This window comes from Lichenostomus cassidix, chromosome 1Aa (genome assembly GCF_008360975.1).
Source record: "Lichenostomus cassidix isolate B80296 chromosome 1Aa, HeHo_3.0, whole genome shotgun sequence".
In the NCBI taxonomy this organism is placed as follows: Eukaryota; Metazoa; Chordata; class Aves; order Passeriformes; family Meliphagidae; genus Lichenostomus; species Lichenostomus cassidix.
In genome coordinates, this window is record NC_139480.1 from 12,490,822 (window position 1) to 12,517,303 (window position 26,482).

Below are 26,482 nucleotides of genomic sequence, written 5' to 3' on the forward strand. Positions count from 1 at the left end.
TTGGCACAGGCTACCCACGGGGGTATCTGAGCCACAATTCCTGGAAGTGTTCAAGAAATGACTGGACATGGCACTTAGTGCTACAGTTTAGTTGTCACAGTAGTGTTCAAAGGTTGGACTTGACAAGCTTGGAGGTCTTTTCCAACCTTAATGATTCTATGATTCTAAAAGCATAAAAGAACCTCCACAAGGTATCCTATTTTAGTTTCAGTGGAATACAGTGTAGTCAAGAAAGAATTTCTCATGACTAATGAACTTATTTACTTTTGCAGTTGATAGTTGTGATAGTCACTCTATTCTTTTGAATAGCCATTGTGTCAAGACTTTTCAGTATTATTCAGTAATTATAAATCTGCAGGTTTTGGATATTAAAATTAAAGCCCTTTAAAATGGCTTAGTCCCCCAAAAGTACTATACTAATCACCAAACTAAAAAAATCCATACAAGAGATCAATAGAAAGGTGTGAAATTACAAGACTGAATCAAGCAATCAACGAAGTCTTTTGATCTCAACAGATTAAAAAGTCACTTCATACTAAAATGCCTACTGTAGTGAGAAAATATAGGAGAAAAACAAAACTGAACAAAGAGAAGCAGTTATGATTGGCAAAGACACTACTAGGGTCTGATGAAAAGCTACTTGTCATTCCAATCAACTGCTATATCTGAACATTTTCCCACCTCTTGGAAGCCTTTCACACAAGCTTTATATAATGGGCAAGTAGCTCCCATGGTTATCTTCTGGAATCTCTGCAGCAAGCAGAAACAGAAGTATTGCTCAAGGATATTTTAAAACGTCCACTATTCCTCAGCAAGAGAAGCTCAAGCAGCAGAGACTGAAATATGGTGTGGGATATGCTCTGCTGGTAAACACTCACCCTGGGTGCCTGCCCCTCTGCCACTGAAGACTCAGACACGCCTTTTAACAAGTTCTCAACACATCCTGCCCAAGGTGACACAGTAACACAGGCAAGGTGTTACTGCCAGGAGCTGGTTATTGGGTCTGGACATACAGACCATTCCTCTGAGCTGCCAGGCAGTCTGCACAGCCACTTGATGGTTGTGTTCAATTTTACAACCAGATCTTGCACATCTTGCCCTGCAGAAACACTACGTACTGTTAAAAGCTGACTAATTTTATCTGGAAAGTGCACCAAAACTTTGTCATCACAAGAAAATTTTAAGACACAGTTCTGCACTTAAAAATACAGAAAAGAAAAAAGAAAAGGTTCCATACAAAGACTTTTCTGACTCTAAAACTGTTCTCATTTATTTTATAAGAGAAATTGTGCAATATAAATGTTACCATGGTAACAACTCACTTTATTGAACAAGAGAGAAAATAATTATCCCAAACCTGCATATCATGCAAGCACATGCAGTAAATTCAGTGGTGCCCTTTTTTCCCCTCGCTATTTTTCTTTTCCCAAAGAGAAATAGATTTTGAATTTATACCTTACAGCAAGCCAGGCATCATTTTGCCTGTCCCTCCCACTTCTTTGTATATTTTACACCTCTTGAGTGCATGATGTGAAGGACCCAGTTACTCAGAAAAAGAAAAAGGGATTAATGAATCAGAAATGCTCTTCCCCCTCCTGAGTGAAGTACAGAAGACTCCTATGTAAATGCTTCACGCATTTAAAAAAAATGAAGCCCTAAGGCAAGCACAGCACATGCTTAGTATTCACTCAGTATACTTAAACAGGAACCCTTAGTTTATAGAAAACCAGAAGTTATTCATCTCCAAACATAAATCTGATTTTACTGATCTGTCCAAATATTTCTTGTGATATTGTATTTCTGAACATATAGTTATATTTTATATAACTATAAACTGCCTGACAGCAATATTTTCAGAAGAACTGCATGGATTTAGCCATACAAATCCAATTAATCTCAATAGAACTTGTATGGCTAAATCCCTGTGCTCAGCTTTAACATTTTAGAAGCAGTGGGGGAGGTTTTTCAAGGAGTGAATATGTATTATACAAAACTCAGTTTTCTTGGAGAGAAATAAAATAGCATGTAGATACTTACAGATATCAACAAACATTTTTCTGATTCTGTCAAGAAAATCACATTCTTAGCAAAGCAGGCAAGGATTTCCACAAAACTCTTATTTTACAAAAAATAACAGTATTATCCTGCAGCCTATGAGATAAAACTAATCACATGTACATATTAGTTGGATAAATTATTCTTATTTTACCTCCAGTTTTGATCTTTTTACTTCATTTGCAGTGCATCTGCTTCTCATATGAAATGTTAAAGAGTGAAATTAATCTAATGTTCACAGTTGGAGGATGCGTTTGGGATGCATAAAATTCATGTTTTTAAAAGATCACTTTAAAGAAGTGACTTGGAAGTACTGTTTAGAAAGACTGTCTTGTCACAACCTTCCTCACTTTTTTTTTTTTTTATTTACAGTCCTAAACAACTTAAAGAGTTTAAGAGTAGAAACAAAATTACACTCAATCAACCTCAGCAACTAAGAATGCAGCTAATTTTGGGTCTCTCTTAGAGGATAACTTCAGGTACTAAAACCAATTTATGTGTATACACGTTAGCACACACACAAAATCCACGCTGTGGAAAAATGGAAAAAATCCATTTTTCTTTAATCACTACATTGTCTTCTCTATGAAATGGAACTATTCAAATCATCCAAATATAACTTGTCTTGGTAGAGAATTCATTCTGAAACACAGGCTGTAATGGTATGTCCTTCATAAATACACACACACTTATACGACTGAGTGTATTTAATAGCTCCCTATGAAGCTCTTATAGAAAATAAAAGTATAATTCCAGTAGTTGAACTGGAAAAGCTTACCATTCCATACAAAAAAGAGGCTTCTCTTAGGTGTCATCTCCCTTCCCCTAAAGCCCTCAAAAATCAGTACCAAAATTTCAGTTCATAAACCAAATACCACTATGCCACTAGAGATGTACATTTCCCATACAGCAGCTGATCAGTTAGATCCCAAGAGCCTTGCAACTGCAGAAGTTATTATAAACAATGTCTCCTTTTACAAATATTTAGGTTTTGCATTTGCCAGTACTTTTTGTATGAAAACCATTTTTTCCAGTTCATGTATAAATCATACAGAGACAGTGGAGACATTTTTTGTTTGTTTTTGTTAAAGAAGAAAAAATAAGTGACCTTTTGGGAATTAGCTGGACATATCAAGTATTTAACAAGCCACTAAACCATTAGGACAAATTCAACCAATAAAAGCCATCATCCTGCTGTTTATTCTTCCTGTATATGAATGGGTTAGCTAGCTGCTCACAAGAAGACTTAGCCCACATGCTAGTTGAAAAGTTTTATTTAAAGCTCATTGTATTTCAAATTAATAATGCCCATTGCTGCACTGTATTCTCAAATCACATTTTTTTGCCAGAAGTGCATGATAAAGTTACTACTTCATGAAAAACTAAAGCCATTAGAAGCAAAAACATTGCTAAATGCTTCTGCTAAATGTTGCTAAAACAATGTTTTTCTGTAATGGTGTGTTCCGAAAGCCTTATAACTGGACTTGAAACAAATTCATAAAAGCAACAGCATACTACAAAAAAATATACATAGTCAATTGGGACAGTATCTGACATAGCAGCCTCTCTGGCCAGAAGCTCTCCTCAGAGCCTTCCTTGAATCTTGCTTTATTAAAAAACTGTGAATTCTGGTGTACAAAAGTTCAGTATTTTAAAAACATTTAGCTTAAACATGTGATAAAATCTTTAATGTTTAAATAGACCAAAATATGAAATATGATTTATTATTTTTTTTGTGAGAAAGACTTCTATTCCATAAGCCTTTCCCAATGCAAAAATCTCAAGTACCCTCTGCTCATGTCCCTTACAACCTCAGCTTTTCCAGCTCCCTCACAACTCAGAATCACAGAATGGCTGAGGTGGCAGGGATCTCTGAAGGTCATCTGGTCCAACCTCCTGATCAAGCAGGATCATCTCGACCAGAACCACAACCAGACAGCTTTTGAGTATCTCTAAGGACAGTGATTTCACCACCATTCCTGGGCAACCTGTGCCAGCACTCAGGTCACCCTCACCATAAGAAAGCATTTCCTGACATTCCTCCTGTGTTTCAGTTTGTACCTACTGCCTTGGACTAGAGCAGCAACGCCTTCCTGTTGCTCATTATATCCTCTTACCCTCTACACACTTTCTGCTTCCCCACTTCTCAGCCTAAGATGCTCCACACCCTGTGTCTGGGTCTTTATTAGGTCATAAAGATCACTGAATTTAAACATTTTGAGTTCTTTGGTGGGGCAGCCTTAACAGAGCTCCCCTCAACCACTCGTGCTGCACTTCACTGCTCCAGACAAAACCATGTTTGGATGTGGCCAAATGTGTAACTCAGCAACCAAACACCAACGTGTTTATCCTTTATGAGAAGTTGTTTTTCTGGTGGGATTCCTGTTTTGTGTTTGTCTTGTTTTTTGAGATATAACCCAAATCCTTCTTTAAAAAAAATCAGAAAATCTAGAAAATTGAAACAATCACGAGATTCCCATGCAGCCTCCTCTAACCAAACCGTCTTGGTGGTCTTGAATAACAGTAGCACATTGAAGAAATTGAGGATGAAATACAGTCAGTAGCTATAAATGTATTCAGGATCACCTCCTTCACAAATAAACTGTCAGCCATTATTTCAGAAACATAATTTCCATACAGTTGACTAACAAAATGATACCTTACTGTAAAGATTTTCAGAGGTTATTTTTCATCATCATTATCTAGGCTCAAAGCTCAACTTTTAGTTTCTAAATGCTTATTTTCTTCAAGTGGCAAGACTCTCAAACTCCTGCCTGAGTGCAAGCCACAAAAAACTGTATGCCTCTGCTTTTAGGCTGGCTCATCACCAGCCAGAGCCTGAGTTACAGTTCCCAGTGGCAGAATGCAGCCTATTCAAAACAGCATGATTAATTTAGCTAAAAAGAAAACCACAAGCAGAGAGAAATGGATTAAATAACAACAAAAACCCTACATACATATGGTCTTATCTGAGACTTGCCTTGTTAACATTCCACTTCTTCAGCCAGAGGGTGAAGCACTTGCTGGTACTGCCTGAGTGCAACTGCTGCCTCTGACACTATAACCTGAATCGTTCCCCCTCTCCAACACAACCCAAAGCTGAATTCAGGTATTGTTCCTCCCATTACAAACCAACTGAAAGAAAGCCACTGCCAGGTTCCCAGAAAGCTGGGGGAAAGCTTAACTGCGTTTAACCCTTTGAGCTCCTTGGAACCAGCCACATGCCATCCTCTGGTGCTAGGGACCCACACAGCACCCATAATGCCCACGTTCTTTGTAGCTTTTAAATGCTGCACTTGAGAATTCCACAGATGACACAGGCAAAAAGCAGGGAAATAGTACTACTACAAAACAGAGCAGTTTCATTTTCTTCAGTGACATCAGGTGTCACACTCTCCGATAAAGATCTAATGGGAGGACTAGAAATGTAATATGATATTAACAACTATTCACTTTCTATTTTTTCCCTCCAAAAAATAAATGTATTCAACTTTACAAATTTGTTCCCTGGGCTCTCTGTCAGTGTTGCATCCAGTAAGGTAATGAACTGATGAGAAGGCAGCTGTGCCCAAAAAATACACTACTATTTCATTTATATGACAAGTATTCACAATAAATACACACTGCTATGTTTCTTGCGCTCTGAATGGGAAGTAAAGATATCAGTATATATGTAATGTTTATGGATGTCCAATGTACCACAGCTGCAACTTGGTATTTAGATTCAACAAAGAAAAAGCTGGAACAATGAAGAAAAAAAATCTCAAATGCTGATGAAAGTGACTGGCAAATATTATTTAACCAAGAGGTTAGACTTACATTTGGAAGAAAAATATTGGTGACTTATACTGGGTCCATTACAGATCTGACATAGTCAAAGATTCCAGCTATACACGTGAAATCATCACTGAAGTCAGCTAGTCAGCAAAGTAGCAATCCAGGTATCAAGATTTATCACAGCTGCTTTTTTATCCAAAGTATTTAGTCTGACACCATAAATTCAACAAAGAATTAAAGAATTTCAGAAAAAGACTGCCTTTTTTAATACAGATGGATATTCAAAGGTTTGCTTGCCTTGTACATTTCAAGACTAAGTTATGTATTTTTATATATATTATTTATTAAGTGTTGTCTGTTGATATTACATCCTCTTTCCTTGAACTTTTACTATAGATTATTACAAAATAACTAAGACAATACCTGCACATCTTTTCAAGCTGGAAAATGTCACATTTATAAGCAGTGAGCAACCTGAACATGCCTATACTGTGTCAGTGACTGCAACTAAAAAGCACCCCTATATTAAGGATGTGACTTGCATGTGTGGCACATGGTTGTGTGTCTGGAGTGTAGTGCAAGTTGCAGTATTTCTGCAGAACAGCCTTCATTTGTTCTTACATCATGACAAAACAAACAACAGCAAGAAACCCAACATCACCAACAAAAAACCCTCCAAAAATTAAAAATACATAGGCAAAGTTTTATGCCCATTTCAAATTCCTGCCTGCTCCTTTTAGAACATATTAAGATTTAACATCAAAACGAACAGCTTTTCTCTTACTACCTAACCTAATCCAGTTAAAAGTATTATGAAGATGACAGTGATTGACAGTTACAGGATGACACACTTGACACACATCACATCTGCCAATACTTTTTTTCCTCTTTCATGCAGGCTGTTGTTTTTTTTCCAAAAGAATATGGTATTTATTAGGTCAACATTTCCTAATTAAACATCCATTTAAAAATATTTAACTAGCTTTTAACACTTGGTTGTAAAATAAGAGTTAACTTTTAAACAAATTAAACTGCTCTTTGTCAGTACTTTTATTCATATGAAAATGACCTTAAGCAAACTTATCATCTGATGCCATAGATACTCTATATGGATTGCACTTTTATAGGTAACACAGATAAGAGTATTGTTCTGCTCATGAGGCAGAGGGAGTTAAATCATGAAATATTCAGTTTTAATTAAGATTACTGTATCAAAGGCAAAGCTTAATGCAGAATTGAAGTAAGGATCAAGGTTAATGCCTATTCTAAAGCAAATTTACATAAATTATGTTTCACTAGTGTACCATGAGTTTTACTTTGTTAATTTATACCATGTGAGACCATAGAAATTAAAGATGGAAAATATCTATTAAGTCATCTCCACTCTCTTCCCTCCAACGCAAAATTCTTTTTCCTTCCTTCAAGTTAATATTTGAATGCATTGTCTACTGTCATTTGCAATACCTCAAGCAGTGGGGCATTGCACTAAAACTTAAGTGGAGAGACTATCACAGACTTTTGCATCTCCAAAAGAAGGGTTTTTTTATAGTACTCAAAGCTAAGACTCCCCTCATCTTATTTCATTACACCTACTTAGACCTTTTCTGAACTCTTCTAAATGATCCTTTCTTGGCACTTGAAGCCTATAAATACATTCAGACATTTTCATCATCCCCTGGTAGTTATTTAGCCAAATTAGCGTAGGGATCATCTCTCTTCATCTCAACATCACCAAGCACACAGATAGCTATAAGTAATAATTACATGTGTTCATTTCCTTTAATCTTTCTTCACAAGTCATTCCCTTCTAGCCTTTAATTTTTGCCAGTCTTCATGCCTACATCTTTTTTTAAGTGTTACTGCTTTGCAATTATTTTCCTTTTTCTGAAGAGCTTTATTTCAGGTCATATCCACTTATACATGCCAGCTTGAATTTATCATTTCATCCTGACTTTTTACTGATGTGCGTAGATTTTTGTGGGTGTTTTTTTTTCTTCTGTTTGTTTTAATAAAACATCAGACTCAAATCTCTTCTCTGTTCATGTCAAACCATCACAGAAACAAATAAAATTACCTGCACTAGAGACCAGCATTTCTGCTCATTAAAAATACGGTGTAAGTGCCTAATAAATTGTTTACATTACTCTTTTTTATGTTTGGGTTTCTTCCCAGGTTTTGGGTGCCATCTATTATATGCAAGCAGTCTGAAATACCTTTAGTTTTTGGAGTACAGATAATTACCCTTTTTTCTTTGCATTTGCCTGTTTTAGTATCTCCATAGATACTTTCACTCACAAGAAAATTAAATGAGGACTTTAAAGCATTACTTTTAATCTCCTATCATACTGATGACTCCCTATCCTGTTTCTTCCTCATCACTCCAACACACTGAGTTATCCCCTGTGCCCAAGCACAATGTAAAGTTACAAAAGCTTCACCTGAGCCAGATGGAGACAGCAAATTGGACTGGAGTCTGGCTCACTCCATGGAATTCCAGATGCTGAGTAGAATTAAAATTTGGGCTATTTTTGATATGGGATATGAGAGGAAGATATTGATTTGAGTGTTAATGTAATCACAAATAAAAGTAGGTTTCTTTCTCCAAATCTCCACCTGTACCTTTTCATTTCTCCCAGTCATCAAGATGGTCTGGTTCTGGTTACAACTGCACAGAAAACATGTTAAATCAACTGGTCAAATAGCATTCCACAGGCTAGTCCCACAAAATGCCTGCTACAAGGTTAAGACCAGCGAGGTCTCAATGATTTGTCTAGGAGGGAAGGAAAAAGGTAGGCCAAGGACATGTTGACCAGCAGACCAGCCTCCCAACAGCTCCAGCCATCACATGTTCCCAGTTAGCTGTCCTTCCCCCTTCACTACTTCTCCTGGAAGCCCACCACATTTTAAGACAAAGTTAATTTAAACAGAAAGCTTCTCTATGTCAAAAGCTCATTTGTAAGAGCTAAGTACTAGGGTGAACGGCAACTCTCTGTCACTATTAACTAGGAGTCAGTCAGCTCAAAACAAAAGGTAGATTTTTCAGGATATAATTAAAAAGCAATACAGAGATTTTGTGCCGTTGATGCCTCTGCTATACCTGTTCAGTGAATCAGAACAGATCACTTCAGACTCCCAGTCTTCTAGACTGTCAGTCTAGCATCTTTCACAAGCACTACAGTCACACAAATTATTAAAAAGCTTTTCTCTACACCATCAGTGTCATACATCCATTAGAGGCCATTCCACACTAGAAAATATCTGTTGCAAAAAGTCTTCCTAGGCCATATGCTAGTAATAAATAAAAAAGGCTGGAAAAGATCATTTTATAACAACAATCTTCAGTTTTCTTCTCATGTCTGTGTGGTAATCTCTTAAGTCAATCTGTTTACTGTCTGTATCTGCTACACCAGGGGTTTTTTATGTGTATGATTCATTACTTCCTCTTTTGACATTCTCTTTCATATTTCTTGCCCAGATATCTAGAACATGGAACACCCACTTATTCATTTTATGTAGGTCACAGATGGTCAACAACACATCCAGCACTCTTCAATTATTAAACTAGACCAACCTGGGTCTTCATATTCTCTAGCTATGCCTTTCAAAAAATATCCCAGTTACCACTTCTCCCATTTTTTTTTAAATTCACTACCAACCAGAGTCTGAATTCAGAACTTTTCAGAAGATGCAGATGTACTGACTGTATATTCTATTTCTCATAGTGGAATGTTTTAGTATCTCCCTAATAAGATGACGAAACCTCCACAATTCATTTATATCCTATTTCAAGAAACATTTAGGAAAGGTGAGCAGGCAGAAAAAATAAAGTATGTAAAAACATGCCCACAGAAAGATACCTCTCAATATTCCATGAGAACTGCTATGGAGACCTAGAATCAGGCCCTGATAGAAATGGCAACATATATAAATTTATAATCACACTCATAAATAACTGCTTATCAGAAAACAAGACAACAATCTGAAAAGTTTGGAAATACATAATTTCTGAAACAGATTTTTTTTCTGTTTCTTTGAGGTTTGGTTTTGTTTTGCATTTTCACTTGGTCATGTTTTTCTTTTTTCAAACACCTTTCTCTTCATGGATAACAGCAGGGTAATGCATGTTCATCTGAATGAAGTTAAAGTTGCACCATCACACGTTAGTGAAACACACCTACAGATCAGCATCTGCTCATATGAACTAGATCTGTCTTCAAATATTTCAATTTTACTTTCAGCTAAGCTGTGCCCAAAAATCCACACTGAATCTCAGCAATATTTTTAAATTTTACCTCTAAAACACTTCCTGAAATTTAAATAACTGATCAATCTTTCTCTTTTTTTGGTAAATCTTCTATTACTTGCACTTCCAGAAGTTATACCTAACCTGTTTTTATTTCATATTTCAAAAAACAAAGGTATAAGATCCTATCTTTCTTGACATAGACAGCATTCTCACATTGAAAAACATCACTTTCAGAACATTTTCCACAAGACACTGAGCTCTTCTATAGCTGCTGTAACTGAAATACAGTTCAAAGCTGTAGGGTTCAGAATGCACCTTCAAGGAGGTAAAATGAGAGATTATCATCACAGAATTCTGCAAAAAAGGTTTCTACCAGAAACAGACAGAGTTTCAGCACCCCATCCTTAGGAATAAGTCAAAAGCAGTCCAGCAAAAATTGGTTGGGATGGCCAACACCAGCTTGCCAGCCATGAAATGCAACGCTGGACATGCTCCTCCCACGTACACAACGCACCACACCAGGCCAACGTAATCTGCAGGAGGAACCAGTGGAAAGGTGCACAAATCAATCACCGCCCCCAGTCTGCAAACATTTTCACAAGGAATATGACATCCAAGCAGGGATATTTGATGCTGGCTTTTCCATTTGTTTTACAAGAAGTTCAGAGTAATTACTGAGAACGGACTTCTTAGTCCTTCAGGACAGAATAACTTCACATAGCTACAATGCAAATGTTTGCATCTGAGGATGTCTTGATTCCATTTCTAGAGGATGGAAGAGTCAGGGCATCAGGACATGGTTCACTGAAACCTAGTACAGATTTTAAAACTTTTCATTAATGGAGCACATTTAGATGCTCATGTCTACATCAGGGTGCATGTCTGTTTCTCTCCATTAACTAGAAAAGCACACTCAGTGACTATTTCAGATGTGCCTTTACTGTGCAGACACATACATAGGTAGAACCAATCTCACCTAAAATAATCACGTTATTTCTTCTATCATCCACCCTCCACCTCACATGAAAAATTAAATCATACAATGCTCAGGACAGAAACTTTTTGCAGCACCTATCCAACTTCAGATCTATGGCACCATTTTCAGTCATAATGATCATCATCATCATTATAGCAGCTTTTCCAAGTCTAAGCTACTGTAGGATTTATTTCAGCTTGTTTTGTCATTCTTCATATTTTAAATGAACAATATTTGCAACATTTACTAAAAATATAAACTTTCCATAAAGGAGATTTACTTACACCGTACTATCTATTTTCCACTTTGCTCCCCCCAAATATTTTCCAGTTTTCATTTCCATAGACAGAGAAGAGATTATGTAAATTCTTAACTATTCCGCATCTACCAAGAGGCATTCCTTTGTGAACAAGCTTCATATTTTGAAATCCTCTCTTTCAAATTAACTGTAATGCAGCTGCTTCTTTTGTCTGAGATACTGTGGCAGGCCCCACTATCTGCTATCAAATGAACACAGCCAGCAGCAGAGGGTCTTTAGGGGAGGAGGGGTGTGAAGCAGAAAGTCAGTAGCTAGAAGTGACTGCAGCTGGCAGGGCAGAAACAGCACAAGCAGTCACCAAAGCGATCCAACATATTCTTTAATGTACCATTTTGCTACCTTATGTTCTAACATTGTTCGTGTGCACAGTCTCAGTACTTTTCAACCTCATTAGAACATAGAAGAGGTCCCTGGTACAGTTACAATGGCACAGATTTATTTCACATGTGATACAGCAAAATCATTTGTATTGAAGTGACAGGTAATGTATAAATACCTAAGAAGAACAAAATGTAGGTAGGGAGACATAAAAACACATTAGGCAGGGACAGAAGGACAAGGGACCATATAAAAACCAGTCCAAGGAGCATATCAACAAAAAGAATATAACATTATAGCCAACACTTCAACCAATGATTTTGAACCATCTTTCTTGCTATCAATGAAGTTGCAATTGCATTCATTACTGTAAGTGCAGGGAAGTAAAAGACATTAAATAAGCGAGGGATTGTCAAATGAAGATCTTGACAGGACATCTGTGTCCTTACAACTCACTGAAGGGAACACCAAGGAGCTAGTAAAGCTATTTAGGCTAAAAGACAATGATAGCAAAATGTACAGCAGGTAAAATTGGCCTTTAGTAGTCTTTCAGCTGGAATTAGACCTTAGTTCTAGTCACCAGGGATGCGAAGAAACGGGGCGATCAATGTAATTATTTAACCACAAGAGTTAGCTCTAGTTTTGAAACTGTATTTCAATTAACCAGGTGCTACACAAATGCTCAATAAAGAGATGGTTCTTTGTCCCAAATATGCCGTACTCCAAATGGTGAGAGAAAACAGCCAAATTATTTCTAAGAAAGATAAAATTTATAAGGAGTGTTAAAGATGTCACCGGGGGGCTTGAAAGATTCTTTTTAGTCTTTAATCATATCCTTCTAGGCATATCATCTTAAAACAAGAGATTTGAGAGAGAACTAATGAATTCTATCCTAATGCTCTAAATTGCTTTATCTCAGTATTGTATCCTATCTTATTTCCATGAATAGCTGGTGATTCTGGAGCAGACTTTCTGCATACACTAAACGGTTAAAGCAAAGTGATTAAAAAACTTATAATATACAGGCTGGTTTTAGATATATGTTATCAAGAGAGGTTGTGCAGTACTCGCTTAATTAATCTTTGCTGTCTTAACACATGAACCAGATGTACTATTATTTTCTTTGTTCTTCCCTAAAGAGGGGATGAGCCGATTATTTATCTCCAAACAATAGGAGTTCATGTACCACAGTGAAGAATTTTTTTTAATTGGGGAGGCAATCACTAACAAGCTTCAGCTGCAACTGCTTGATGTAAACACAGTGCAAATTTGTTCCTGGAGTATTAAACAATGTTCCTTCCAGTAAGTACATGAGACTAATTTCTAAATAAGTGTGTAGAGAAAGGGATGGAAAGGACAGAGTTTGGAAGTAAGAGAACTCTGTTTTGTCTTTCATGTATTCATATTTACTTCTTTCATACACTAACACATTTTCATAGATAAGATTTGAAGCTTCAAATACTGTTTACAAATAACGTGCTGAGAGAACAGAACTTAAAGAAACTGTTGGTTGATACAACACATTCCCTATGTTATATAGCATGCAATCTAAGACATGTGGAAGGCACAAGAGAATATATAACATCATGTTCACAGGGCCACAAGAATACTTTGTGGAAGTTATGAACAGATTCACAGAGTACATAAACTCTTCATCACTCCATAGCAAACTTATATACACCTACTTCAATCACATTTTGTATTTGAGTATATATTGGAAAGTACAAATTTATTGTAAATCGATTTTACAAAGCCTTAAACATAGCTACTTACTGGTCAGCAATTTCTTAGGGACATGCTACACAAATAAAAAACTAAGATCAAAAAGCAAGGAAGTTTAGAAATTAGTAAACTGTTCTAGATAAGATATTTAGGAATTCACTTTATCTTCCTGATAAACTTCATCTCATCTGAATCCTCACTCCCCCTTCTCTCTCAATAGTCTTTTCTGTGTCATAACCAGAATTTCTTCCATAAAACTAGTTTTCAATAATTCACAACAATTTGTCGTCTTAAATGCACTGTTTTTAAGATATAGATTAAGCGCCAAGTTGATAACTATTACTATAAGCTCTTCACAGAAAAGGGTAAGTTCTCTAAATTACTGTAAAGAAAGAACTCAAATAAAATAGAATTTGATTAAGAAAGCCTCCTAAGAAATTGTAAAGCTTTATTATCAATATACCTCCAAAAATGAAAATAAGATCAAATTAGGTCAGACAACATAGCACAGGTAAAACTACTAGTTTTTCTAAAAGATCTTTCCTGTATCAATTAAAATTAGAAGGAATCAAGCATACCAGTCTCTTCAGAGTTTTAATTAGAAAGTACTACTTCAAGTAAGAATACTTTTATTTTTATTCACAGCTATGCTCAGAGTTGGAAAAAAAAATAGTCAGCTATTTGGTTAAAAGTAATGTTTTCTCCTTTCTTTTTGCTTAACAGCAGGCTCTCTCAAGCTGCCATAGTTGGTGCTAAAGTGCTAACTATGTCACCATGCTGTGCATCACATTAAGTTCCCATTTCAGCTCATGAATTTCTGCCAGATTAGTCCAGTAACCAATAACAGAAAATGAGAAAATAGGAGTTATTTATTAGCTCTTATCACCATCTTCCCAAACCTACTGAAAATCAACAGAGTACTGAGATCAATACAATTCAGTACAATGAGATCAATAGAGTACTGCACTTTCTAACGGATAGGCAGATCCAGGAAAAAAAAATTGTGTTGGACGCATAACATACCTATAAAAGGATACAGGATCAAAACCAGTTAGGATCAAATACAGCAGTAGTAATACAAAATTGTCTGAAAAATCCCACAGCTACAAATTGCCAACTGCTAAAAAACATATTATGACAATATAAAAATAATCTTTTAGGTATGGGCAACCATGAAGTCATGGGATCAAAAGACTGTACTACAAACCCACTTGGACAATAAACATGCAGGGATATACAGATTATATGTGAATGCTGTGTAAGACACGTGACATTATAGAGGACGAACAGATATTCTGTGCTGGCAATATGTGTGTCTTATGTATCTTCTCTATACACTGAAAGAGGAGGGGAAGTTTATTTAGACCAGTAATGAGAATGAGATAAGCCCAGAGTCTATGGCTTACATTTGATCATTCCTGTCATTGGGAAGCTCTAAAGATCTTCTGATTGACCTGACAGAGAGGTATACCATAACTCTAAATAGTTCTCATGAAGGGAAAAAAAGCAAAAAACACCCCAAAACAAAATAAACAACAACAACAACAAAAAAACCAAACAAAAAAATAAATCAAAACTAAGCTTTTAAGGCCTTTTTCCATACAGTTCCCTTCTGTTGTAAAAGGAAATGCTTCCCCAGGCATGGAATTATAGCAGGATCGTTCCGGATATGACAACTCCTGTGGTCAGAATGGATTAAGCTGTGCAATTTTATGTACCTTCCTCTGAAGCAAGAGGACAGTGAAATGCAAACAGTCATTTTCAGGCTAAATCAATAAAACAAAAGCAGAGGCTGATGACATTCTCTCTTGCAATTTAAGTTTAGAACTCAAGAAGTGATAAAAATAAGGAAATACATGAGAATATATTTGCTTATATTCCAGGAACAGAATTCAAGAAAATCTACATACACAATCAACCCCAAGAGAAACATAACTTTTACAATCATCTCCCTTCTGAATATTCACTACTTAAAAATTCTACCTTTCAACAACATATAAAATAATTACTCAAACATATCAACATTTTCATACACAACTACTCAAATCTACCGAATCTTCGTACCACCTAATGGGTGTATAAAGCAAAGACACTCTCCGAAATCAGATGCATGATACGCTACAATTGTCTTGAATCTGTTTGCAATATTATGTATGAGATAAAAAACTTTATTTTTTAAACATTCAATCAATCAGAAAACAAGAAATCTCACTGCAATATAATCTTTAGTAATGAAAGTCTAAATGCTAAACTCATTTGAGAACAGGATAGAAATATATTCTTCCAAAGTCACTCCCCACACTTATGTACCTAATGTCTGCTATGAACTTCTCAATAATTTCACGTAAAATTTTAGCACTCATTCTATCCATTTATCCCAGGAAAGGAAAACAAGTACAACTCTTAGGGAATTTCACAGTAATAGGGAAGCAAAGAAAAGTGGTTTAACAGAATCAGCAGGAACTCTCATTTTTCTAGCATTTCACTTTTTAAAAATTAAAAAAAAAAATTCTACTTACTGACACATAACCAGTATAAGAACATGCTCTGTATTTCTTACATACTGTAAAATAAAAATGGCTCCACTTATCTTTGTTCCACTTCATGATAAGTGCTCTTAGGGAACAGTGTAGGACAACCCACATTTTAGACCTTTTTCTGTGGAAATTCATCTACCTGCTCACTTTTTGAAAGGAGAGTATTCTATTAGTGTTAAATAATAGTGCTAAAGCCAGATGTAAAATGTTCCTATGAGCAGTCCCTGCAATGGCAAGAAAAGCTGGAACACAATACAGCTGACCCAGCAAAACTGAGTAATTCTTATTCTGTCAAGAGTTCTCAAATATGGAATGAAGAACTTCATATTTTTAAACATTGACACAATCTGAGCTTGTAAACACAATTAAGATTGTTTTCCATCTGAAAAAAAACTGTTGACAGTATTCATAGAATCGACTCACAGAACTATAGAATCATAGAATCAAATTCCTCTTTATCAAATTGTTACATCAACGGAATCTAACATAATGCAGTAACAGAGTTAGAACTATAATCAGGATGTGGATATCTGGTGTGAAGAAAAGCTATGACATAATATAAACCATAATACAAATCAAGTAAGTAGATAACATAACCAGGCATCTTTCCAATCTTGCAATCAGAATTTTACCATAGTTGTCAATTTACGAAAAAAGGGCAGTTTAAATATAAAACTGTCATCTGAAAGAAAGTCAAAGCGTGCTTCCAACACAACAGGGACAAATAAATATTGCAGGTACATTGCCTCATACTGTTCTAGTTTACATATAGAATATTAGATATTCCTTATCCTATTGATGTAAAGCAGACAAGAAAGCATGAAAAAAGAATATAAATCTTTCTGATTTTTACACTCCAAGAAAGGGCACTTTTTTTCCTCCCTTAATTACGGAAAATTGTATTCCTCTGGCTCCCTCCAGCTGGAACTATGTTATGTGCATCAGTGGTTTTGTGTATTTCTAATAGACACATATAATATTGGGACTTAACACACTATTCAATCGCATATCTGCACTTATTCTAACTTCAGATAAAAAGTTCTTAACTCTGTGGACAATAATTTGCAATGCTATTTATCTTTATGACAGATTGAAAAATTTTAGGTTTGTTAACTTTCCTCCCAACTTCTTACACATTGAAAACTACATTAACTTTATGAATTTGTGGTACTCTTTAAGAAAATTCCAATGCTTTTCTTAGATCCACTACCAAAGAGATAAGAAATGTCTACTAAATGAAATACAGACTATGACGTGTAAGATACCTGATGTATCTCCAAATACTCCTAAATAGCCTTTCTAGAAATCTCTGATTGAAAATGCACTGTTTTCAGGAGTAAATTCTAGCTATACAACTAGCTGAAAAAAATTCTCCAAATATAAGGGGTAACATTAAAACCAAACCTGGGATGACTTAACTCTAGTGCATTAGACTAAAAATGCTAACAGAACTGAAGTTACCGATGAGTTACCTATTTGGTAATTTTCAGCTATTATATACTCTGAGAAATTATCAAACATCTGTGCATAGACGTTTTACCAAATATTCAGGGACGTATTATCAGGAATAAAACATGCAGAAGTATGCAAGACAAAGGGTTTCATTCCGTGTTACCTTAGATAACATCATAGTTCAAAACTACAAGTAGATCTAATCACTCCTCTTTATGAAAAGCTATTTCACAAAAGAGGAGAAGCAAGATAAAATGTCTAGAAAATGAAAAATGGTCAGGAGAACTGAACTGACTTGAAGAAGCAATTACTGAATAATTTTGGTAGAGGAAAAAGCATTGGTTAATTTTGACTTGCAAACCGTAACAACAATATCTCCTTGCTTACTGATTGTGATATGAACAACCCTTGTCCTCTTCAATGGAAAATGACCTCATTTAAATTAAATTGGTGCTGATAGTTCCTGCCCAATGCTTTGTGCATAAATTCATTTGTGTCCCATACTAGGGCACATTTTTATGAAGAGCATAATGTTCTTTTTCTTTCTATTTTCTGTGGAAAGCCTAAAATGAAATACTACTCTTATACAAACCAAAACTGAATAGACTCTCGGAACCTTTGCAGAATGCGCTTTCAGGAGGCATTATAAAGTTTCTTTGTATCCCTCCATTCTGCTGTAATTGCCCTTGGACACAATGAATATTTCCTATTCTACACAGTGTGTCCATATGGGGACACAAATAATACTCCTGGCTGTTCCTGCTGTACCTAAGTAAGGAAACTCTAAGACTTCTCCGTTGTTGTAGGATGCAGACTGCACACTCCAGAGTCACACTGTTTTCAGCACTGTGTGAAAGTGCATTTGCATCTTTTCAGCTTTTTCACCATGTTTTACCTTTAAAAACACTTCAGCCACATGCTCAGCCATATATCCAAAGAGACCATAGACTGTGCAAGTTCTGTCCCAAGCACAGAACATACTGCTCACTGGTGATGGCAATATCATCTTCAATACGTTAAATTATTACACAAAATTGTATCTGAAGAAAAACGTTTTAAGATCTCATCCTCTCAAATGGCTGCAGAAATCAACAGTTCTCTAACCGCCAAACTCTTGGTTTAAAAATGAATTAAAACAAATTAAGTGACCTGTTACAGTAATACAAAATCTGTTTAAAAAAATAGTATTATGACAAATTATAGCTACTAAGAAAAACAATGAGTATTCTGGAGAAAAATGAACACTGAAAACTTCTCAAATGCATACAGACAATTCATGCATGTACTAAGATCAAGAGGCTATAATTAAAACCCCCAAACTTTAACTTCTTCTCAAATTTCCTCTCAAAAAATCCTCACTGGATGTGTGAAAAGTTTGATTAAGAAGATTAAAAAGATTTGATTAAAAAGAGCACAAACCCAATAGAAATTTCAGCTTTTAAGGGGGTCATTGAAAAAACCTTCATTTGCAGAACTGGAAATTTGCTTCCCCCCTGCCATGTTACTCTCTTGCACTAGTTAGTGAGGAAAACCAAAAATGAATGGGCCCAATTCTTTCTCCTGTAATCTAATTACAGCAAGAAGTTACAGCAGAAAATGTCTCGTTTTATATTGGTTGCAAAGATAACACTTGTAAAATAAACACGGTAACTCTTTGCTTGAAAAAAACAGTGAGATCATTTTAAGGAGTAGTAATATTAAAAAGCAAAAGATTAAGATTCAAGTTTAAAGTTGAAATTCTATTTAGAAAAATGAAACATTTTCAATAAAACCTACCATTAAGAGGAAAAATGAAATTTTGCTGCTCATTAGCATAAAAGTCACTTTTGAAAAGCTCATAAGCAAAATTTTCATGTGAATAGAAATTATACAGAAAAACAAGAAGCAATAAGAAATATCATGGAATCAGCAACTGAGAGATCTTAAAGCAGCTGCTAGTCCTTCTTGAATCTTGACTGCCACTGTTGATCAACTTTAAAACTAAGGAATGCTATTTTCCGACAGTAGATGGGGAGAATTAATATGCATTTGGTTCATGTGCAGCCTTTGAGTTTACAAATTAAAGAGCACATAAAATTAATCTTGAAATCAGTTAAGAAGCCAAATATTTGATTTAAAAAATTTTAAACTTCTGTACAGTTTTATAATGATTTCCGTGCCATACACACAAACAAGAAAATTAAAGACTGTGTTATCTAACAATAAAATGTATCAATACTGCTAAGAATAAGCCAGCTCCTAAATATTTAATTTGTCTGAAAAACATATTTACAGAACAGCTAATGACAAAAATCAGTGAAATGCAAATTGTTTTAAACTATTCAAGGAAAAAAGCAATTATATGTTATGCCTATCTTAAATGACTTTCCAAACCTACTTTAAATTCTGTTGCATTTTATATTACTTTACAGTGGACATTTAAACATTTTTAATTAAAATTTAATGTAAAAATTGCTTTATAACTAAATATAATCTTAAATAATTTATAAAATTTTTTTTTTCTATGAACGTATTTAAGTTCTTTGCCCTAATCCAGTTAAGATTAAATACACTATTTTTATACCTTTATAGCTTAATCTCCACATATTCAGAAAATAAAGAATTACAGCTATTGTTTGATAACACTGCCATCTAGTGCAAACTCTAAATTAGAATGAAGCATTTCTTTGAAACTTGTTCATTCGGTAATTCAATCTAAGGTGGAACTATATCATGTCCAAATTCTGTCTTCAGTACTACTTAACTATACATTGGAATAATGAAATTTGTTCTCTTATCTGGAATGTCTGTTAAACATGCAGCTATACTAATTTTGAAAATATACTGCAGAACACAGTTATATAATACATTCACATCTAGTATATACCAAAATGCTTTTGATAGCCAAAAATAAGAGAATACAAAGCTAATATCCTACACACAAACATGTATGTTCCTAGAACTTTACATGAATGCAGACAATAAATTGAAATATTACTTGGTTAAATTGGATACCTAACAAGGAAAGGTGGAAAGTATTTCAGTAAATTAAAGTACAACTAGAAAGCAGGAAGAAATTGAGAATTTCTGAGGTGGAAATTATATCCAAGAATCAAATTGATAGTAGAAAATCATCATTACTCATACAGAATTGGTGAATATACACTTGACAAACCCACAGCTCCAGAGAAAATACTAGATTTACCTAATTCCACTCAGTTCTATAGCTATGCTGCCACCTAGTGAAACAGGATACTCACTCGTCTCTGCAAGACTTGAATTTTGTCCAAATGAGAAACAGTAGGTACATGTACCACAGCAAACATTGTTCCCCTGTAAATACCCTATTCCCTCTGCTTCTTCACCACTACAGTTTTGTAACACGTGTTACAAGGTGACTAATTTTCATCATTGGACAGAGAATATTTATACAGCTAACCTGAAATGGAAACAGGCTTACAGACTTCAGTGACAAACCAAGGAACTGATAGCACAGACCACAGCCCAGGACCAGGGAAATGTTACCTATTAGCAGATTTCAGACCATTATACAGGTAAAGTACTGGATTCACAGCTAGTAACACAGATAAATATTACTCTGAGACTTCAATTTCAATTACCTATTGTGGTTGTTTTCTCCTTGCATTTAATTAGAACGATGGCTGGCAAAAAATTTTAAAACTTTAAAACTTTGTGAATTCCAGACACTAAAAAGGAAATAAAGAAAGTAAGTACACACTCACCTGGGAAAATATATTTGCAGTTGGAGCAACTCTGTTGTCCACAATACTATATAATATCGCTAACAATCTGTCCAGGGGAAATGGCTTTGGCCCAAGGAGGTGATTGCTGGTCTGCAACAGAAACAACACTTTTTAATCCAATAGGTCTTCCCTGGAGTACCACAAGATGTTATTTTCACATCTTTTTGGCCTCTGGGGAGGCACTGTGATTCACAGTAGCCTTTCATACAGCCTACTTACACATATGGAAAACACTGAATGTATGCTTATTGATCAAGAAAAAGACACAGACAAAACCATTTATTTAACATGGCAAGTGCTCAAACTGCATAATAAATAGGAACATTTTTGAGCTACAACAAAGGATCTTATGGCTAATTTCCTGTCACTAGACAGAAATTAACTTGTCTTATTTAATGACCTTGCCCAACCTAAGGAATAAAGAAGAAAGGCTCTGTTTTGTGGCATTCACAGAATGGCTTATGTTGGTAGGGATCTTAAAGAATTCTTCTGAAGAAGGAGGATAAAACTGGACAGAGTATTCCAGAGGCAACACTAACAGTGCTGGGTGTGAGACTCAGAGTGCGTATGTCTCCCACAGGTTTAGCTGAAGGCTAAACAGGCTAAAATAAAGAGTTCAGATGGCTGAGCCCAAGGTCAGCTTCCTGGCTGGTAAGAGCTACTGTATAATGAGCTACTAGCCAGCTACAGATAACTGTGCTATGGGAACACAGGATATTTACTCAACTCACATCTACAGAGCTCTTTTGCAACCTCCAAACATCACACCTCAGCTGAAACTGATGGCCATTTCAGGCGTTACAGATTGTTGAATGTAGTAACATCGCATTCACTTGAATTCAAAGGAATACAAAGTCCTGATTGTTCAATGGTAAGCATTTTCAAAATAACCAATTCTACAAAAAGGAGATGTACACTTTGTAAGGCTGAACTGGGCAGCATTCCAACTCAGGAGCATAGTTAGGACTAGAAAGATTTATGACCCACACTTTCGAAAGTTCTTACAATGGGAATACTTGTTCTAAGCTTGTATTTCATTCTCTCTGCTCTGACATGCAGTTGCCTTTCTTGTAGTGTACATTAATGTATTCTTACTAGCAGAGAAGCCAAGATTAAAGAGAATTTTCGAGGGAAAGTTTCTTTCAAAGTGCTTCTGGGTAAGAACACCTCAAGTACACCACCAGCACCTCTATGGCGTTTGTCATCAGTAGAAAACAACCACTCATTTCTTCAGCAAAATATATACATATATATTTTTTTATATATATATGTACACCAAAAGGTATTTCCAATAAATGTTTTAACTTTTCAAATCCAGGAGGTGTCCCCAAAGCTACCACTTGGCTAACAAAGCAAGCAGTGTGAAAAATCATGGAAACATACTCAAGACTATAGCATGGCATCCTCACTCAGAATGCAGATGTGGTCAAAGTGATGAACTGTACAATCACCTGCCCTTCTGCTTCTGAACATGCCAGTTCTTTGAAGAATATTCCTTACTGTCAACAAACAGACTAACTAAATCAGTGTACTCCAAGCAGCTAGCAAATGCAGGGAGTATGGAGTAATCGCTGAAACTCTGTTTAGTATACGCAGTTACTTCAGAAATGTCTTGCTCTCTATTTAGACAAAATACTGTTTGGAACTTTCAAATTACCTATAAGAAATGCTTCATTTAGAAAAAGCGGAAGAGTTAATTCTAAGAGAATAAATTCTTGGAAGAATAACAGTGTTTTAGAAATTCCTTCAAACGTAACATGGTAAAGAATTAGAATTTTACAAATCTTCTGCAAGGAGATAAGGCAGAATGCTACACAGGACAGTATTTGTAAAAATGCAAGGGACTCAACATCTCTCAAAAAAAAAGGTATCTTCCAGAGTCAGAAAACCTGGTCAAAAAGTTTTACAGCCATCAAATTAACTCTGTATGTGCTCTATCACCTTTCCACCTAGGCAATATATTCATCGTTCAAAAAAGATTTTTCCCCACCAGCCACTATGTGTGTTTCTGCTTTTTATCTGCAGTGCCAGTCTCATGTTATGACTGTTTACCTGGCCTAAGTCTTTCACCATATCCCACAGTCACAAGCTGTGTATTCAGACTCCAAAATTTCACAAACAAGAATGAGAACCCCAAGTGCTCTTTAAAGACAAAGCTTAACTCAAACTCAATTATCTGCACAAAAACGAGAAACTCCTTAACCACAACTGACTGATTTTTCAATCTTTTTAGCATGTACTTGAAGACAGAACGATACCTTTCCCTTTTTTTGTAACGCAGAAAACATTTTCAAACTTCTCTGGTTGCTATACAAATGAAGTATGTTCAGCTGTAACCTATAAATTCTGATACAAAACAAATCCTAGACTGAAGGTTAAGCACATATACAAGACAAACTCATGTCCAATAAAAAACACACCAACACATTTGATCTTCTGACAGACTGATATCTGAAAAAGTTCACTCCCGCAAAAATAGCTTCACTAAGAAGATCTCTCACTTGTCACTAAACTGGAAAAGCACCGTTCCAGGACAACCATGCAAAGAAACCCAGCAAATTCTGCTTTTATCAGCAACAGAGCAATTCATAGAATGATAAAAGTCAGTTTATCAAAATTATTATTTCTGCAATTCTGCTGTTTCTACAGTAATTAATGACACAAAATGAAACACAAACCCACAAGTACAATAGAAAGAAAACACTTGCTGCCAAGCTCAACTTAGAAAGATAAAATACATACCTTCTCATGCTTCTTCAGGAAGTTGGTCTTTCTAATTTTTCCATGATGCTGCAAACAACAGACAAGAACAAAGATAATTAAAACAGTCAACAAAGAATGTACACACTACAAATGGCAATATGTTACTCAAGGTCTACTTCTTTACAATATTTCCAATATTTGCCTTTGATGTTACTACCAATCATTCTTACCATAACCCCTAAAATTACACTTGCCTTACCTCTTGCTTCATCTTGTCCCAAGCGGTGCAAAGCCAAAACACAACATGCTAATATTTTTTGTGACATGCATAAGTTTTTTTTTTTAATTGACTCAGGAACTGATGAGAAGAGGTAGCAAAAATATGTTTTTAATATGACTTCATGCCACCATCCTCCTCCTATCTTCAATTATCTAATGAAAAAGATGATGACTACCTTAATTCTTAAAATGTATCCATGAATAAAATCCACCAGAATTTTCACCTTTTATTGACCCTATTTCAGGATTTGGATGGTACACAAGTTGGCAGAATGACAACCAGGAATTTAATCAATACAATACAAAGGTAGTTCAAGGCTCTTAAGCTAAATGACAAAAGGAAAGAGAAGGGGAGGATGGAGGGGTAGGGGTGGATGTTGAAGAGCGGAACATAATGTTAAAAGGTGCAGCTTTAAAGCAGTCTTAAGAAAGGAAAGACTGTAGAAAGAAAATAATCAAGTGCCCTTGGATCTCAACTGGAAATGTGAGGGCAAGACAAGGGCAGAAATACAGTAAAAAATATTACAAATGAATAGGTTAAAAAAAGAAACAAAAAAACCACAAAAGCAATATAAAGGATGAGGTGTAAGTGATGAAAAATTAGTGGAGAGGTGAAATATTCTTTAAACAGAGTTAAGTGCTGTTTCTCAAAATATCATCTGATAAGTTTTTCTACAGCCTTGAGAAATATACCTTATTAATAAGTATCCCTTATAAGCATGCTCAATGAATCAGGGAAAATAAATAAATAAATAAATAAATAACGGAATTATTTTTTCATTATAATGCTTAAAATCTGGTACTCAGTATTTGTGGCCCTCCATACTCAGCCATGTCAAAATTATTTCAGTAAATGTGGCTTTTCTTTACTGACGTCTGAAGAGCTTAATATTACACAGGGCTTAGGTTCACTTCACATGATTTGTATCATTAAAAAAAATAGTTTATTTTGTTTATTTTGGTATTAACCAAATTAACAGTAAAGTAATCTTTTTATCATATCCTTTTAAAAATGACTGCTGTGATAAACATGACCTTTCAGAAGGGAAAGTGATCAAACCTGAGGTTACACAGCATGCTTGGGATGGATCACAACAAACTGCATTCATGCATTTTAAAGGTTACACTGGGATCTCCACATGGTATATATGGTACCCTATTTCTGTGCGAGCACAGAACCCATGAGAAACCCATTAAATTCTGAGCTAGTTTTCAATTATGTTTTAAAGCTGCTTGCTATTAAATATTACATATTGCTATTCTTTCTTGTTTTAAAGACTACCTTCCAAACCAGCTTCATATTTTTCTCTCAATCTACTCCAAAGCTCTTGAACTTTCATATAACTAATAGCAGTGGTGCCAATGATCACTTCCCTGCTCTGTCAGGCTGTTAGCATTCCAGGCTCCCCCAAACTGACTTCATGTATACTACAGCCTAGCAACTATAGAGTAATGTAGATGAGCAGCTCAATGACCATCTTTTTGTTTGCATCCTTTTTGCTTCTACTAATACTTAGTTAAATCACTCCAGAAGATACTTTTCTGTCCTCTATTCTGAATCTCATTACAAACCTGATGAAAATAATATTCTATTTTCACTGTTCACATAACTCATAAAAAATACTCAGCTTGAACCCCCCACAAAAGTGTTGGTTTGGTTGGGCTTTAAGATGCAGCTATTTCTGAAGTTCAACTTTAGACCTGATGAAGGGCTAACTGATACCATATAACACTATGAAAAATGGTGACTTCTGCTTCATTAGTTCTTGGGAAAAATACCTGATAGCACTGATAGAAATAACTTCATGGTCCCTACTTCAAAAACTTTACAAATTCATGTTTATTGTACAAAAGTTTAGTAGGGCTCATGTGCAAGAGTGCACTACAGAAACTGCAGCCACTCCACTAAAATCTTTTCAAAACAAAGTTGTATCAACTTACAAAAGCAAAGCACAATACTTGTGCTGTAACAGTGTTATGCATAATTTCACATGAAGAGGAAGTTGGGTTTATTAGACATTTATAATCACTAAGTGATCATTACCAATCACAGTATGTGATCTACAGAAAAGCTTCTCATCAAATCAAATGAAACACACACAGAAACAGAGCTCAAAATTAATAGCTGAAGAGTTTTAAACTAGGAAATTCAGTATGTAGGCATCTAGTGAACAGCATTAAGAAATTAATCTTGTTACCTTAAGAAAGAATCTCTTATCTGTCCTAACAGGATTGTAGGAGGCAAGGTAAGCAGCTATTAAAAGAAATTTGGAGTAATAAGGAAGTTCCACATGGGTATGCGCAGAAAGTCCTGTAAAGCAAACAAATAGTGCAAGAGTTACCAAAACCCAGCCT

At 35.4% G+C, this 26,482-nt stretch overlaps 1 protein-coding gene across 2 annotated transcripts in view; it reads right to left on the minus strand.

Annotated features, from left to right (window-relative positions):
* ORC5 (origin recognition complex subunit 5) overlaps window positions 1-26,482 on the minus strand; it is a 64,158-nt gene that overhangs the window by 18,747 nt on the left and 18,929 nt on the right. For both annotated transcript variants that reach the window (XM_085040368.1, XM_085040374.1), the window contains exons 11-13: window positions 26,326-26,438; window positions 23,888-23,935; window positions 21,125-21,235 (exon numbers count right to left, since the gene is read on the minus strand). In XM_085040368.1, coding sequence (XP_084896494.1) covers window positions 21,125-21,235; window positions 23,888-23,935; window positions 26,326-26,438 — 272 coding nt within the window. The remainder of the gene's footprint in view (window positions 1-21,124; window positions 21,236-23,887; window positions 23,936-26,325; window positions 26,439-26,482) is intronic.